This window comes from Chaetodon auriga, chromosome 14 (genome assembly GCF_051107435.1).
Source record: "Chaetodon auriga isolate fChaAug3 chromosome 14, fChaAug3.hap1, whole genome shotgun sequence".
In the NCBI taxonomy this organism is placed as follows: Eukaryota; Metazoa; Chordata; class Actinopteri; order Chaetodontiformes; family Chaetodontidae; genus Chaetodon; species Chaetodon auriga.
The window spans coordinates 24650551-24667373 of NC_135087.1; the positions used below are offsets into that span (position 1 = coordinate 24650551).

At 40.1% G+C, this 16823-nt stretch overlaps 1 protein-coding gene across 3 annotated transcripts in view; it reads right to left on the reverse strand.

The window, feature by feature from the left end:
- Positions 1–844: 844 nt before the first annotated feature.
- The window catches only part of ccdc88c (coiled-coil domain containing 88C), a 54824-nt gene continuing 38845 nt past the window's right edge, over positions 845–16823 (reverse strand). For 2 of the 3 annotated variants that reach the window (XM_076748779.1, XM_076748778.1), the window contains exons 23-31: positions 15637–15823; positions 15316–15461; positions 14963–15052; positions 14496–14800; positions 9742–9825; positions 8356–8466; positions 8132–8269; positions 7701–7930; positions 845–5068 (exon numbers count right to left, since the gene is read on the reverse strand). In XM_076748779.1, coding sequence (XP_076604894.1) covers positions 4301–5068; positions 7701–7930; positions 8132–8269; positions 8356–8466; positions 9742–9825; positions 14496–14800; positions 14963–15052; positions 15316–15461; positions 15637–15823 — 2059 coding nt within the window. In that variant the 3' untranslated portion in view covers positions 845–4300. Of the gene's footprint in view, positions 5069–7700; positions 7931–8131; positions 8270–8355; positions 8467–9741; positions 9826–11793; positions 12177–14495; positions 14801–14962; positions 15053–15315; positions 15462–15636; positions 15824–16823 lie in introns of those variants that run through there. The other variant, XM_076748780.1, reaches the window with a different exon arrangement.

Here is a 16823-nt window from a genome sequence, read left to right on the forward strand (position 1 = left end):
ATATAAGAACAATAAAAGCGAGGTTAGGGTTAGACGACGGCTGAAACTCAAAATGACAAACCCTCATACATGAATGACAGAACAAGTGCTACCCAAAAGTACTCATATGAGCATTTTGCCAATTTGGTTCCTCTGGTGGTGATTTTTCACAGCAGAAACTTGTTGATTAGGGTTAGGTTTGAAATTTGGTCAAAGTTCCATTCAGGTTTTAGTCATGGTTATACCCTTCTGTAAATAAAGTCTCATGTGCTTCTTCTTCATACATATCAGGCAAAAATATTATATGTATTTTAATAAAAAAAAATTAAGTACATAATTCCTGCAATATCAGGCTTCATTTTACAGAAATTTAAAGTATTATAAAAAATAAAATAAAATAAAAAATACCATCATACTTTTTCAGAGCCCAAGGTAATGTGTTTATGCTTGTTAAGTAGTTGTTAAGTTGTTAAGTAACAGAAGACATAAAAACCCCTGCAAATGTTCACATTTCAGACCCTAGTGTCAGTGAATTTTTGGCACTTTTGGTTAAATAAATAAATAAATAAATAAATAAATAAATAAAAATCACTTTTAATCAAGGGTCCCAGTATTGTGCTGTACATGGTGGCTCACTGTCACCCTTGTTTACTAGGACACTTGAATAGAATGAAGCCATCTTTAAAGGAATATGAACACCAATAACACTTTCTTTTGAGAAAAAGACCTAGTGGCTTGCTAATGTAGCATTTAAGCTCTGTTTATGAAGATGTCAGTTCGCATTTATGAAAAACACCTGTCCTAATAGAAAGACACTCAGTTAATACACCAGCTGACACAATAAAGTAGGAGCATCAAGTTTATAAATCTTTATTACCAAAAAGCTTTTCGATGTTATAACATCAACCTCATTTTCTATTTAATCACACTAGTAGCCTTTTAACAGCAGCTACATCACAACATATCATTCAGCAAGTCATAAGGTGAACGATAGTGGCGGTTATTCCAGTTACAGCAGGAAATGTCATTGACGTCAGATCGACTTTAACTACTGCTTTCACTTCTCTCTCGTGACGCTGCATTATACTGCAGCTGTTTACTGTCCTTTTTATTCATCTTTTTATTCAGTATGTTGCACAATGGTGCTGAGACCCACAGACAGAGGACAGCAGGTTTTAGGGAAATTGGCCTGTTGGTCCACTGAGCCTGAAGTATCAGTCAGGCTGATGATTTTGGTGTTGTTTTTCTCAACACTGAGCAGTTGACCAATAGGGACAATTTCCCATTACTGTTTTTATTAGGATGCAAATAATGGGACAAGACACACGATTGACAGACACACTTTTCAGAAAGCCAATGACAGTAATAATGTGAGACACATGCACAAGAGTGTGTGATGGTGTCACAAAAAAATAAAAATTGTTTCTGGGAATCTAATATTTTCTCTTCTCACAGGTAAACAGGCAGGCTGCAACACTACTGACAGCATCAACCTACAGTGTTTCACATCATATCACTTCATCTGCTGACATGATCTCACTACTATCATTTTTAATGTATTTTTAAACAATCTACAAATATTTATAGTGTTTCATAGTGGAATTAAGACTTTTTACAAGTTTACAGGAATTGATTTGGATTGGGGATTTTGGTATCAACAAACATTTTCAAGGTAAAGTCTTCAAATATTTGACCAGTTTACAAAACTAATGACATGTACAAATGTTATAGGTAGAATAATTTAGCTCATTGCATATTGATGTTTTTTCAAAAGGTGAGTGGATGGATTCCAGTCAAATCTTCATTTTCACTACTCCAGTGTTACATCTTCCTCCTCCTCATCATCATTCTAGTGCTTAGGAATGCCTTTGCTGTTAGTCATTAATAATGCAGCAAATACAGGTTTGTAGTTCAAACAACAGCACACAAAGGGTCAGACAAATGGCATCACTGTCATGAGATTCTTTGTTCATTAACATCACTGTCTGCTTCCAAGGGGTACTTTCATTCATTTTTGTCTCACCTCTTCATCCTCCTCTTCCTCTGAGCATCTGTGTTTGATTTAAACACATTATGTTAAATGCGACAGTGTGAACGACTAAACATTGTCTACGATTCTCCAGTACTAGAGGCTGAAATCTGGTCACAGATTTTTGTAATACCATTTTAGAGTGGTAGTATCTCATGCTGTATAACAGACAATGTAGCATATCAATGAGCTGGACCGATTTATGGCAACACTGGATTCTGCACATGATGATCAATGTTATAAAGTCTTAAATTTGTCAGGTATCAAATTTGTTGATAGGTGACAGCTTCCCAGTGTAGACTATTATTTTGTGTTTGTTATAATGTTATAACTTCATTTGCCCAATAATGGGGTACCGTCATATTACCCTATGATAGAATTTGTGATTTCAACACATGATGCCATGGTTGTTATTCTGCACTAGCTGTAGATTAAGGTTGTATAGTTAGAACCCAATCATAATGCTTTGTTACATACATTTTTGTTTTTGTTTGATGATTAGCGTTAGCTGTTTTAGTTTTTTAGTTACTCTGTTTGCTATTATGTAGCAAACTGTTCGAAGACGAGTTGTGAAGAGAGGCAACACGATAATAAATACTGCATTTAGAACAGTGCATTTCACTGACTGGCAACAGGAAGTAAAATTATTTCGGTTAGTTTGGATTTTACACCAGAATAGTTAAGATGAACGTCTGTGTGGTGCAACCAAATATAAACACAACTAGTCACTAATGTAACTACTTTCAACGTATCATTTAGTGTGCACTTTTCATCATAACTTAAGACAGAACTTTTAGCTTAAGCATAAGCTTAAGGTTTAGCTGGTGCAACAAGCTACTGATGTATTCAGTTCACTCATAAAGCTCAAATCTTTGCCAAGTCTAATTCATTACATGCAAACTGTTAACTATCCAGATCACACTGGGTGCCTGAATCTTTCTCTCTTTCTCTTGCAGTACTTACAACTGTCTGGCTAACTTAGCATGCAGCAGTACACCCTACCAAAACACAGTGGTTTACTAAGTGCTGTGTGTGTGTCCATGTGTGTGTGAACCAAGTCCAGCTCGATGGTTAGCAAAGCCACAACCAGCCCCCTCAAGGACAATGCCTCTGTGTCTGTATATATCATTATATAGATGTGTGTGTATGTCTGTGTTTTTGTGAAACTAGTGTTGGCTTGAGCCAAGCAACATTTCCAGTAAAGTGTCAGAGTGTTGCATGCTGGGACAGAATCTAAAGATGGAGGGAGAAAGACTGTAATTTAACTGGGAGGAGTCCCTCCATCTCTGTCCTGTTTATCTATCCGTCCTCCCGTCACTATATCTGTCCACCGCTCTTTCTCAGCATCCCTCCAGCTATTCTCATCCACTACACCCCTTTCTCCTTCATGTGCTTCAGTTGTCTTTGCCTTTATTCCTCTGTTCCCTTCCCTCCTCTCTCTTCTTTGCCAGTGTTTGTTCGAGATAACAGAGGAGAGGAGAACTCTGATACATTCAGTTGCTCTGGTGCTTCCAGTCACCTTTAGTTTGAACATCCCTCTCAGTGATAGCTAATTCCTGTTGTACAGGTTTACAAAATTGGTGGCATCCAGGTTTAGATTAGCAGGGCCAGACAGTGGGTCAGTCAGTAGTCAAAGAGTTCCAGCTCATAGACTGAGCCCATCCTTAGTATTCTATACAGTTAGTACTAACTCTGCTCCTGCAGGCTTTGAGTGTTATGGATTCTCAGACTTCAGACATCTCAGCTTCCATCTCTACTTCTGCAAGAGTTCAAATTAGCACAAAAATAAACATCTGGATCAAAACATCCAAAATTAACTTTTCAAACACCCAGTAGTAGTAACACAATTTAAAACTAAGATTTTTTTTTGGTGGCCCCTGATGTTCAAGTTTAATCCTTAAAAAGACCATCACTGATTGAGCTCAAATCTATGTTGTATCTGCTTCAGAGAGATTCAGCTGACTCCAGTAGCTGAGGTGTGATTGACTGAAATGTGATTGTTTGTGTATCCAGTTGTTGAAATCCCTGGGAGCTCCTGAGCTCATACTGGCAGGTGGTGTCTGGAATCAAGTTTGTTTGCCCACTTACAAATGTTTGTCCCAGAAAATACAAACTGAATCCTTTATGCAGAGATGTTTTTATGTTTGACTTTACTTTCAAGGATTTTGACTGATTTCCAATTTGTATTTGCTGTTTTGTTGTATTTATCCAAAATACAAAGAGCACAGTCCAGAGAACAGTTACTTGTGTCTGAGGCTTTGGACACAGCCCATAAAGCTCCAGTTGCAGTGTTTACACACAGCCGTACTCATACCACACAGTCTGGGGGTCATTATTGGGGTCAGGGGAGGCCGGTGTGCTTTTCGTGCATTCAACAGAGCCACACCTCTCTCTCTCACTTTCTTTCTTTAAGTGGGAGGAGTCACCTGACCACCCCTCCCTTGACACCTCCCCAGACTCAGAGGCTTCATTGGGCCGTGCGGTGGGAACAGGCCTAACGGGGGTTACCATGGCAACTTCTCCACGGTGGTGGTAGGGGGAGGACGAGGAGGGGCCATTCCGAGAGACAGCAGTCCTGCCTCTTTCTCTTTCTCTCTCTGCGTGCCTCTCTGTTTGCAGATTGAGAGAGGATGAATGGTGAAGAGGCAGGTTTAGGAAGCTGTCGTCTCCGTGCTGATTGGTCGGACCAGCCAGGCGAGCAGAGAGAGGCCGTTCTCTAGCCTCTCCTCCGTGTCTACGAACAACCACATCTGACTGGCCTTCTTTTCCACGGAAACTATCTGGTCCATTGGCACGGAGCAAATCAGCTGAGGCCAGGCTGAAAGCCCTGCTCAGTGATTGACCGTTTCTCTGGGTGACTGGCTGGCCTGAGGCAGGGGATTGGACTACAGGCTGGCGGGGCGAGGGCTTGACGCTCTGACCTGGCCTCTGGTTGGATGACTGTACTGTGGGAGTGACATAGCTGGTTGGAGTCACCTGGTCTCTGCCAGCTGGCGCAGATGGGGCGGGACTTCTGGTGAAATAGTCTGTCATCAAGTCCTCCCTGCTTCCTGTAGACACCTAAAGAAAGGGGAAAAAATAGAGAGAATAAATGAGGGAAGTTTTGTTTTTATAGGGTTCAGCTAACAATGATTATCTTCAGTGACACTGAAAAGTGGATAATGACATGTGGCACATCAACAGCATGTCACTCATGTTCCACTGGCACACACCACTGCTCACCAGCATGTATTGATAACAGACATATGCCATGTGATGGTGGCATGCCCCTGCTCTTTTCACTAAAAAGTCCATTTGAGCTACTCCTGTCCTTTATGTAGTATATACACCCTGTCACCTTCAAGTTCCCATAGACTAATGCTTGTATGCTGGATGACACTACCTGGCCTCGGGTTTTCAGTGTGTAAAAGGATTTGGGGTAATTTGGGCTAATAATTAAAGGCAATTTAAATAAAGTTCATTTCTTAATTTTAATCTCTTCTTAATTTAGGCGTATAGAGCCTGTGGACACAATAGAAACTGGAACGTCTGATCTAATATCATTGTTTATGTTTAATAAATAGAATTTCCCAAAAGACATAAGATTCTGCAGGCTAAACATCACGGCTCGCCAGAAGGGCCAAATTCATGAGCAAGTTCAGTGGTCGCAACCAGCTCTGACATGTCTGTAATTACAGCAGGACAGAGAGGATTGAGTGCTTATTACAACTAGAAAGTTGGGAAAAAAAAAAGACTTTAGAAAAGCAAGTTGGCGATTTTTTGGATTCTTGAGAAAACCAAGTTACAATGGTGTAAGTAGCCCCGCTGCCACACTTTTAGTTTTTTTAATGGGAGGTATAGCTTTCTGTGCTCACCAAATAACATTAGGTTTCAGTCTGTTATAGCAACTGCTGTAGTAGAAGGCAATTTGTTTAATCTAACAACTCCTGCTCTGGGTTCTTTCTTGCCATCTCACACTCGGGACAGCAAGGAAGGAGTCTGTCTGCCTTTGATCATGGACTTGACTGGCAAATCTATAAAATTACATTTTATGATAACATTGGTATGAAAGGGGCATCCTCAGAGAGCTCAGTCATTCAGAAGCATAGGGCGAGGTTCACCTCTTTGTCAAACAAATGATGATTGTACAAGGTATGATACTACATGGACTCGGGAACACTTCATAAAACTGTTGTTGGTAAAGACAGTTTGCAAAGGTTTGCATTCATATTTCACTAACTTTATACACAGCGTCCCAAACTGCACAAACACAGCATCTAAACTGTGTATCTAGTTCCATATCATATATTTTCAAAAATCTATGACAACTACATTCTTATTTCATTATTATTACTTTTATCTTCCTCCTATGCACTTTGTGAGTAAGTGTGAAGAGTGAAAGAAAGAGAACTAAAGGACAGTATAGCAAAGGAGCATTAAACTGAAGAGAGGGAGAGAGAGAGAGAGAGAGAGAGAGAGAAACCCATGACTCTGGTAGATGACTGACTAGGGGTCACTGTCTGACCCACCCGGGCATAGACACACCAGGCGAGGCATGGGTGCAGGCACCACTGACCCAAGACACAAAACCAACCAGAGCCCAGGTGCCAACCCTCCATCGTCAGAGTCACCCATGCAGGAGGATGGAGCGGTGGGCCAAGCACTGATCCCCAGGCTGGAGATCTCTCTGCCCAACAGTTCCCGCAGCTGTTGATGATCAGCAGCAGGAGAGGCCATAGGGCCCAGTGGGCACCATGCCCCAGGCGAGCAGTTGCTACACCCTTACCTGCCTCACCGCACACCCCACAATTGGGTCAACCAGACACAGACCACCAACCAATGTTGCATTAGCATCCTCATTATTCCAAATCACATACATACATACATACATACGTACATACGTACATACATACATACGTACATACGTACATACACCCATATATACGCGTGAAGAGGTCCCCCAGTATTGGTCCAGCCCTATCAAGGACAAAAATGGTGTTCATCTTTCCATAAAAATTTAGAATTTATTATTATTGTTGGCAGAATTTTTTCCATAGATAAGTATTCTGAAGAAAGATTTGTCAAATGGTTAATGCTTATTGAGTGTTTTGATTTCCAGTTTAGGAGAATTGTTTTCTTGGCGACAGTTAGAGTAATGAGTAGGCTATTCTTGTATTTGTTTGGTAAACTGATGACTGCAGTATCTCCTAGCAGACAAAGCTGTGGGGATGTGGATTCTGCAATCTAAGATGTTGGGAGAGTTTTTTTGTTGGAGTCCCAGAATGAATTTACCGGTTGGCAGGCCCAGAGTGCATGAAAATAATTATCTGTTGTGCCTACTGTGCATTATGAACAAGTGTGTGTGTTTGGCAGTCACATATTGTAAATTTTTATTGGGTAATATGTGTTCTGTGAATAACTTTATATTGGATTAGCTGCAGGTTTGTATTGATCGTCATGGCAAAAATATTTTTTTATTTATTTCTATCAAGAAGTCAGTTGAGGGAAAGATAGTTAGATCAGTGTTCCAAGTGGCTGTCTGAAGTGTTATGAAATTATCTGAAGTTAATGAAAGTCTGTAGTCTTGAGGTTAGTTTATTAAGATTAGTAAATTAAATTATCAATTATCTATATACACATGTATATCTATACACACACACACACACATATACATATAGTATCATCGAAAGCAATGTTTTTATATATATATTACCATCAGAGGTGACTGTGTGTTGCTCTCTTGTAGAAACTCCTCCAGCGTTACCATCTCACTTCCAGGAGAGGATGGGCGGGTCTTAGTCCTAATCCCGACTCCACGCTGTGGTTGGGCCCTCTGGGGTGTGTGGTCGTATGGAAGGGTGGAACTACGTGACAAAGTCTGCTGTGATTGGTTGAGACCTGTGACATCATCACTAGAGAGGCTGGCTGAGTGAGTCTGACGGTCTAAGATGGACAAAAAATAATACCCTTATTACTGACAGAGATCAGGTATCACCTGATTACACCAGGGTTTTTAAAACAGAACACCATATGAACTGTACATATACAGTCATTTCAGTCTATTATTGATCATCAGTGAGCGATAATAGCTAAATGTATATCAATTCATTGCTTTAAGAGTTAGCTGTTAAAATGTGTGTGTACCTCTGCAGTTGACGGGTGAGTTGGAGGTGGAGGTGTTGTGGCTGAAGTCCGCCGACCCTGGGCGGACTCCCATGTTGCCATTGTGACCAAACATGGAGTCAGAGGTGTTGTGGTGAGACTCTTCATCAAATAATAGGCCTGAAATTGTTTATGCACCATCATAAATACACTCATGCTCTTGCTGTTTACTGAATAAGGTCTTATGTATTAATAACCTGGCTCACCTCTGGTCCTGTGGCTGTGGCCTTGTCCCAGTCTGGAGCTGGAGTTGTTGGTTATGCCCAATGAGGATGCCTGGTGGCTCAGTGTGAAACTTAGAGCTTTAAGGGTCTGACCTGGGGCAGGAAACTCAAAGAGGTTATTTTGCCAGGAGCAAATCAATGTCTTACTGCAAAATTATTCATTTGTATTATACTGAAAAGCTGCCAATCTTTAATCTATTATACTACATCTGCGCTGATGTGTTGATCATCATGCATGCAAAGGTTTGGGCACCCCTGGTCAAAATTTCTGTTACTGTGAATAGCTAAGTCAGTAGAAGATGAACCAATCTCCAAAAGTCATAAAGTTGAAGATGAAAAATCCTCTTCAACATTTTACACAAGATTAGTGCAGAAAAGAGCACCATACAAAAGTTTAGGCACCCCAGAGAGTTGAGCTCTCACAAGTTTTACAAAGGTCTCTGACATTAATTAATTAGCTTGATACTATGGCTTGATCACAGTCGTTAGGAAAGGCCAGGTGATGCTAATTTAAAATCTCGAACTCCTCAAACCTTGTCCCAACAATCAGCAGCAATGAGATCCTTTAAGCAGCTGCCTAGGACTCTGAATGAAAATGGCTTTTGCCATGGCCCTCACAGTCCCCTGACCTAAGCATCATAGAAAATATGTGTATAGACCTCAAAAGAGCAGTGCTTGCAAGATGGTCCAGTAATCTCACAGAACCAGAAGCTTTTTTGCAGGAAGAATGGGCAAAATCTCTAAAACAAGAACTGAAAGACTTAACTGGCAACATACAGTGTTTACAACCTGTTGATACTTGCCATAGGGGTGTTACTAAGAACTGACTATGCAGGGTGCCAAAACATTTGCGTCTGGCCCTTTTCCTTTGGTCTTACTTTTAAACTCTTAAATATAAAAATAAAAAAATGTACTCTTGCTTAAAATATAAAAGAGCTGTGTTATCATAAACTTTATGCTCTTATGCTCTTTTACTCACTCAGATATTAACAGGTATTCTGATCAAGGGTATCAAACTTTGCCAGTGAATTTAATATAAACTCGTAATGTCTCCTTTTACCTTGAACGTTCAAACATTAATGAAAAACTCAAATATTTGTCAAAGGCCTGTCTCCCTCTTTCTCTATTGCTTCCTTTTTCAAAAGTCACATATGTGATTCAATTTAGGTTTTCAAGCAAGGAAGACCAAACAGCTAGACAACACTAAATCTGCACTGAGACCTACCAGGTTACAATTTTGTCAACTAAATGAAAAGTGAATTAAAAACTGTATGTGAAAATGACAACACCTTAAACCTCAGTTTAATTTGGAATCACAGCTGGAATCACATTTTCATTGACTGTTATCATCATTAATGTATAAATTACCTTGTCCATCTTCTCCATTGATACTCTCACTGCTGCCTCCTGGAGTACTATTACGATAAACACCCCGGCTCCTGTCAGTCAAACCTGCCAATCAATCAGAATGCTGTAACAGAACCACTCTGGCCTTAAATGCCATAGTATGACCACAAGATGTGTTTTGTGCATAACATGGAGTAGCAAGAAAGCTGAGCAAGACATTAGGAAGCTGGTCATTGATCCAGGCATGCTGGAAGCTTACAAATCATTTATTATTCAGTGAATGTATCTGATTCTAATCAAACATTGTGACTGGATACTTCTCATCAATTTCAAGAAAGAGGGGTCACTGACATGTAAAGGATGCAGTGGCCTCTACAACTCTCACTGTGCGTCCCAGTCACATCTAATGATGTCACTCATCTACATACCACATTCACAGGTGTGAACATGGATACACCCAACAAAGACATAGTTTCACTGAGGCAAAGTCCTGCCATGTGCCATCATAAAAATAGAGCTTTTAAAATCAAGTGATAGTCCAAATGTTTATCCAGAACCCAGGAAAAAATCTGAGCCACACAATAAATGAATAAAACTGAACACTGGAATATGCAGTTTTACGTGTTGATGGCCGCAAGTAGCAACAGCAGGTACCAGTTAAATAGTCTCAGAATTCATCTGAATGACAATTTTGACAAAATGGGGTTATGTGCACCAGTTATTGTGAATGAGTTACTCTTTCCCTAATTAAAATTGAGACTATGCAACAACCAACTCTGTGGCCACAATTGGAAGTTACAGTGTAATAGCACATTGAAAAAATAAATAGTTGACCACATCATTATTAGGTGACCAGACTGAGATCAAATGGCATGGGAGCACAAGGAGGTAATGACAAAAGTCTTGATGCGTTTACTTCTTCTTTTACTTTTGTGATTAAGTAATTGAAATGTTTATCTGGGACACACTACAATGCAGTTTAACAGTAGCAAAAAGTCAAAATTAGTTAACTGACTGAGCAAAGTCAACTATACTGCTATATTTATGCGAATACTAATGCTAATCTATCAGGTGATATCAAAGTAAGGCTTTAAGACAAAAACCCCTGAGTGTAATGAATTTAATAAGGATGTGTTTTACTTCTTATGAATTCAATGTTTCATTTCTAGGCGAAAGACAATGTCATTTCTTCTTTAAAAGTCTCCCTTTAAGCCAACATGGTGTCCTAATATTTATCTTAGCCAGTTCAGCTTTAAATGTACAGAATGTAGGATTTAGGGGGATCCATTGGCAGAAATGGAATATAATATTCATGATCACTTGAAAATGGGAGTGGGGAGTGGTTCCCCTGCCATGGTTTCTGCCATGTTGCGCCATCATGTTTCAGCAGTAGCCCAGAAAGGACAAACACTGCTCTAGAGAGGGCCTTTCACATTTTTAGCAGCCAACCTGGGTTCTCCTACACGCTTAGAAAGGGAAGGGTGAGGGGAGAGGTATTCAGTTGGTTACAATCTGCATCCTCACCGCTAGATGCCACTAAATCCTGCACACTGGTCCTGTAAAGATGCTGATATTAACGTAAAACACTGGTGTTTAAAAGCTTATATAGGCTATTGTTGCTTGAAAAGCTCATATTTCAGGTAGATGGTGGACACACCAAAGGTTAAAGCAAATAGGCAAGGCAAAGTTGGAGAGAGAGTTGAAGAGAGAGAGTTGGAGGAGGTAGATGATAAGTATGGTTGCTGTGGTGAGCTATCACTGCTGACTGAACAAAAAGAAAACTGCAGCAAAGCTGTGTGAAGTTAGATATATCTTCACGCAAGTCACAGCTCAGAACAGACAGAAATGAGATCTGTTCTTAAAAGAGAAATTAAGCCTTACAGAGACATACTCATACACAAATATTTTTCTTACAGCTACTAATCAAACATGAACAGCTCTTCAAGGACATGCAGATATTGTATATGCGGACAAGCCTGGCATACTTTGAAATGAGCATGTGCGCGCGCACGCACTCACACATATAAACCATCTCTGCACATACTACTTACTAGTAACTGGCTGGATCACAACAGCAACAGCAACATGCCCCTGTTTGTGTTTGTTTTGTATGTTAATTGTATGCTTGAGGACTGTGCAATTGTGCCTGCCTTAGTGTTATGAAGTGTAGGCAGTGTAAATGTGTGATATGTGCGTGTCACAATGATAAGTGTTGAACTATCTGATAATGAGGTGGCAGTGAAGATGATGATGATGAAGACGATGAGAAGGGTTTTAGAACACTCCATTGGCTGACATTGGCTGGTTAGTGACACCATCAGCTGTGATGTCAGTGGAAGACCAGAATCGCAGTCTTCTGGTGAGAGAGAGGGAGGGACGGGAGGAGGAGGGTGGGGAGAGGAGCTTGTCTTGACTTTTACTGCGTAGGAAACTGAAGCGTTTTGGGGTGGGGGGTACTGAGAAGGAGAGAATAGAGAGAGATGGGAGGGAGAGATGGAGAAATGTAAAGAAACTGATGACACAATGACAGTGATTAAAAAACGTTGGAAAGTTAATATGATACCATGCAAGAAAATCCACCAGAATAAAACAAGAAAACAGAAATCCACTGCCAAGCAGAATCCATGCATTAGACTCAAGACTGACCTCAATTCACTCTGAATTTCAAGCAAGCTCAGTGGACAAGAAATGGCAGATACAAATTGGCATGACTCTGGCCTATGTTGAAGAGTTATTTATGCAGACAAACAAGGCAAACGTAGCTGTATAGTAGAGCCACTGATTTATTATTCATCTTTCAACCTATCAATAAGCTGATTATGACAATTTACACATGCAAGTTGATCCACTTGTTGAACTATGAGTGAATTGAGCTCAGGAATGAATAGAATCCCTTTAAGAGTAGAGCAATAAAAAAGAAAACCCATAGAAATAAAACGTGAACACAGTTTTGGGCCATGCATTAGAAACCAGTTCTCTTATAAGGACAGTTAAACTATCAGATAGTGTCGTGAGCAGAACATAGAGCAGTGCTCACAGACAGAGGTGGCTGCATCAGAGCCAAAGTAGGGAATTTTTAAATTAATTTATTTTATCAGCAGTCAGATAATTGATTGAGTCCTAAAGTGTAGCCATAGTGTGGTTCAGGTCAGAGGCATAACTTAGGCACAGTTAGCTACTGATTTTAAAACCACCTGAGTTAATCATTTGACTTTTCTCTTATAGGTATTCTTACCCTTCTTTCTGACTTCTTCCATAGATAATTAAAAGTAAGCATCAGGTAACCACAGTGTACAGTGGTTCACAATATGTTTTGAATTATACTGCACTTTGCAATTCCCAGTCAACTGCCCTAAATATTCAACAACCAGCCTGCTCACGTTTATGGTATTTCATTGCTTTTGTATCAACGTCCAAAAACGCTGAGATATGACTCACTTTTCATGTTAGGCTTGATCAAATCCAATATAAGCAGGATATAAAGAAATTTTATTGTACTTAACCTTTAGTGAAGTAATAGTAGTATTTCAAAAAAAAGTTGAAAAAGCTGAATATTGAGATAATTTTGGGATATTTGTGTCTGCTATGATCAAAGCATGCAAAGTTGATATTGGCACATGTCTACTTTCGATATTTATGATTTTTACGGCGTTCAATAACAAGAGTGATTTTCCCTGTTTATGATGTTAATTTGAACAGGCACCCTTGACATAAAAGCCACTTTCTCCCCTTGTCTGTGTGGATTGTCTGTGGATGCTCCGGGTCCTCCAAAAGTCCAAAGACATGCGGGTGAGGTTAACTAGCGATAATCATAGGTGAGAATGTGAGCATGAATGGCTTTCTGTCTCCATCTGTCTCCATGTGTCAGCCCTGTGACTGCCTACTGACTCGTCTAGGGTGTACCTCACCTCTCACCCACTGTCAGCTGAAATCAGTTCCAGCCCCACCATGACCCTTCAAAGGATAAGCAGGTATAGCTAATGGATAGATGGATGGATGGAATTTTGTGTAGCATAATATAGTTTTATCTTGTTTCTTATATATATATATATATATATATGTGTGTGTGTGTGTGTGTGTGTGTGTGTGTACACACACACACACACACACACGTAACACTTTCCTAAAAAATTTATCACGCCTACCGCAAATGGTGAAACTACAATTGAATCTCAATGATAGGCAATACAGATACTTATGTCAACTTGATTTAAGTATCAGGAAACAGCTGAAAGTGTACATCAGAACTGTCCCACACATTCTTAAAAATATCAAAGTTTGGAAAGAATGCCGTAGAAACCTTTAATAATACCTCCATGTACTGTTAGTATTTCTACTGTAGGAGCAGAGCCAGATTAATGTGGAAACACAGCAGAGAACACATACAGTGGCTGTTAGATAGATGTGAGAAACAGAAACGTGAAACAGCTGCCAGTCAGTCAGTTATAGGGTGGTCAACAGCACCCAGGTAGCGAGGTGAACTTGATTCAACTCACCATGCTCCATCAGCTTTATGGTTTTCTACTGGATATATTTGTTAAATGCTCTATGTCCATTTCATAATAAAACACTTAACTACCACTACCATATGCCAGGAAACCACTGACATTACTTTCTCCTCTGATGTCATTAAAAATATCTTTCTTAACTTGTAAATGTGTCTTTGACAGGGTGAAACTCTCAGGGTCCTGAGATGAAAATTACCTATTGAAAGACACTTCATGGTAATTAATGCTATATGAAGAGGGGCTCTGTTATGTCGGATTAATCTGTACCTTGACTGATGGGCGTGAGTGCTGGACTCTGGGGTCCCAGGCTGGGGCTGGTGGTGTGGCTATTAATACTGCTGTGGGCGTTGGCGCTGTCCTGCGTGTCACGTGCCATCCGCTGGGAAAGTTGGTGTGGCATTTCAGGGGGGAGGAGGGGAGGTGGGGCAGGTAGTGGGATGTCTGGGGCACTCTTTGCTCGTTCTCTCTCTTTGCCTCCTTCCTTGTCTTGGTCAGCTCCTCTCTCCCTGCTGTTTTCCTTTCGGGGTTTAATCAGTTTTGCTAAAGCTTTAGCTCCAGACCACTGACTCCTCCTGAGAACACACAACATTTACAGTGTATCTGTCATAAAGTATATCAAACATCAATATCTTAAATACATTTAGCAGTTATATTGTGATGATACTGCGACATTAGACATAACTATTTCATATTTTCTGTAAAAAGACGATTAAAAGCTTTGATAAAAGCAGCACTTTTTAGGTGTGGGGTCGTAGAACTTGTACTGGTCCATGATCTTCTCCTCTAGTTTCTCTTTCTGACGACGAAGAGCGTTCAGCTTATCACTGCATAAAGAGATACAAATGGAAAGAAACACAGATGGACGTTGTCATTTGTTATCTTATCTTTATGAATCTTCTTTGCATTAACACTTTTCAACATATGAGTATTTATAGCATTTTAAAAGCAACCAAATTTTCATGGTGGTGTTTGCTCTATGCAGTACATGTATAGTTTGTGTTACTAGTGGTATAACCTACATAAGTCTTTTATGGTGTGCAGCTACATGTGTAGTTTGTATTGCAGGTGTACTGTTGTATACAGTTACATGTATAGTTTCTGTTCCTGGTGATACAGCTCTTTGCTCTCCATGCTCCTCTCGAGCAGAGAGTGGTTCTGCTGACTCAGCAGATTGATCTGACTCAGGAGGTGGTGGTTCTCCTCTTCCAGATTCCCTTTCAGTCGACTCAACAGCTAAACACACACACACGTGCACACACACACAGGAGCCAGGTCAGGAAAGTAACAAAGAGATGGTGAGATTCATTCTCCAAACAGAAAGCTGGAGACATGAAAGACAAACAAAAAAATAATTGTCACTTATTTCTCCCCATTGCCTAATGGAAAACAAATGAAAGGTCCCGTTTACCTCACAGTGGTTGTCTAGTTTGGTCATAGTTAGATCCAGGCCCTGGTGTTGCTCCATGAGTGTATCGTATCGTGCCATCCATCGACTCGCTTCCAGCTGGGTGGTGCTTAATGAGCGCTTGAGTTCATTTATGCGCTGCTGGAGCCCCTCACTTTGCTCCGACTGCTGTGACTGGCTCTCTGCCAATCTAAAGAGGGAAACAGAAGAAGTCAGAAAGAAGGGTAAGAATACCTATAAGAGAAAAGTCAAATGATTAACTCAGGTGGTTTTAAAATCAGTAGCTAACTGTGCTGCCAAGTTATGCCTCTGACCTGAACCACACTATGGCTACACTTTAGGAGTCAACCAATGATCTGACTGCTGTTAAAATAAATTAATTTAAAAATTCCCTACTTTGACTCTGATGCTGCCGCCTCTGTCTGTGAGCACTGCTCTATGTCCTGCTCACAACACTATCTGATTATGGTTATAAGTAATGAGCAATAGCCTATCAACACTGAAGGCCACTGTTCCACAGACGGGTACAGAGACTAGAACTGTTCCAGTGAGTGAGCAAATGTGTGTTTTGAAGCAGATAGTCATGAAGTTCCAATAAACATTGCGATCTTATGATCTATTTCTATGATGACAAGCATGCCCAGTTGAGCAGTGAATGGCCTAGGAGTCAGAATGTGACAACAGAATGTGATAATTCTCTAATCCTTTTTGACATATACTCAACTGAAAACAGTACAAAGACAATATATTTAATTTTTTACCTCATCAACTTGACTGATTTTTGTAAATACATACTTATTCTGAATTTAGAGCCAGCAACATATTTCAAACAAGTAGGGCAACAAAAGACTGGGAGAGTTGTGGAATGCTCCAAAAACACCTCTTTGGAACATTTCACAGGTAAAGAGGTTCATTGGTAACAGGTGATAGTATCATGATTGGGTATGAAAGAGGCATCCTGGAAAGGCTAAATCATTCACAAGCAATGACATGATGAGGTTTTTTTTCACTTTGTGAAACACATGACTGTGTAAAGGATATTACTACGTGGGCTTGGGAACACTTCATAAACCCGTAAACATAGCGTCTAAACTATGAATATAATTCCATATCGTATATTTTCAAAAATTTATGACACGACTATATTCTTATTTCATTATTAATGGTTCTAAACATTGTTGCTAACCACA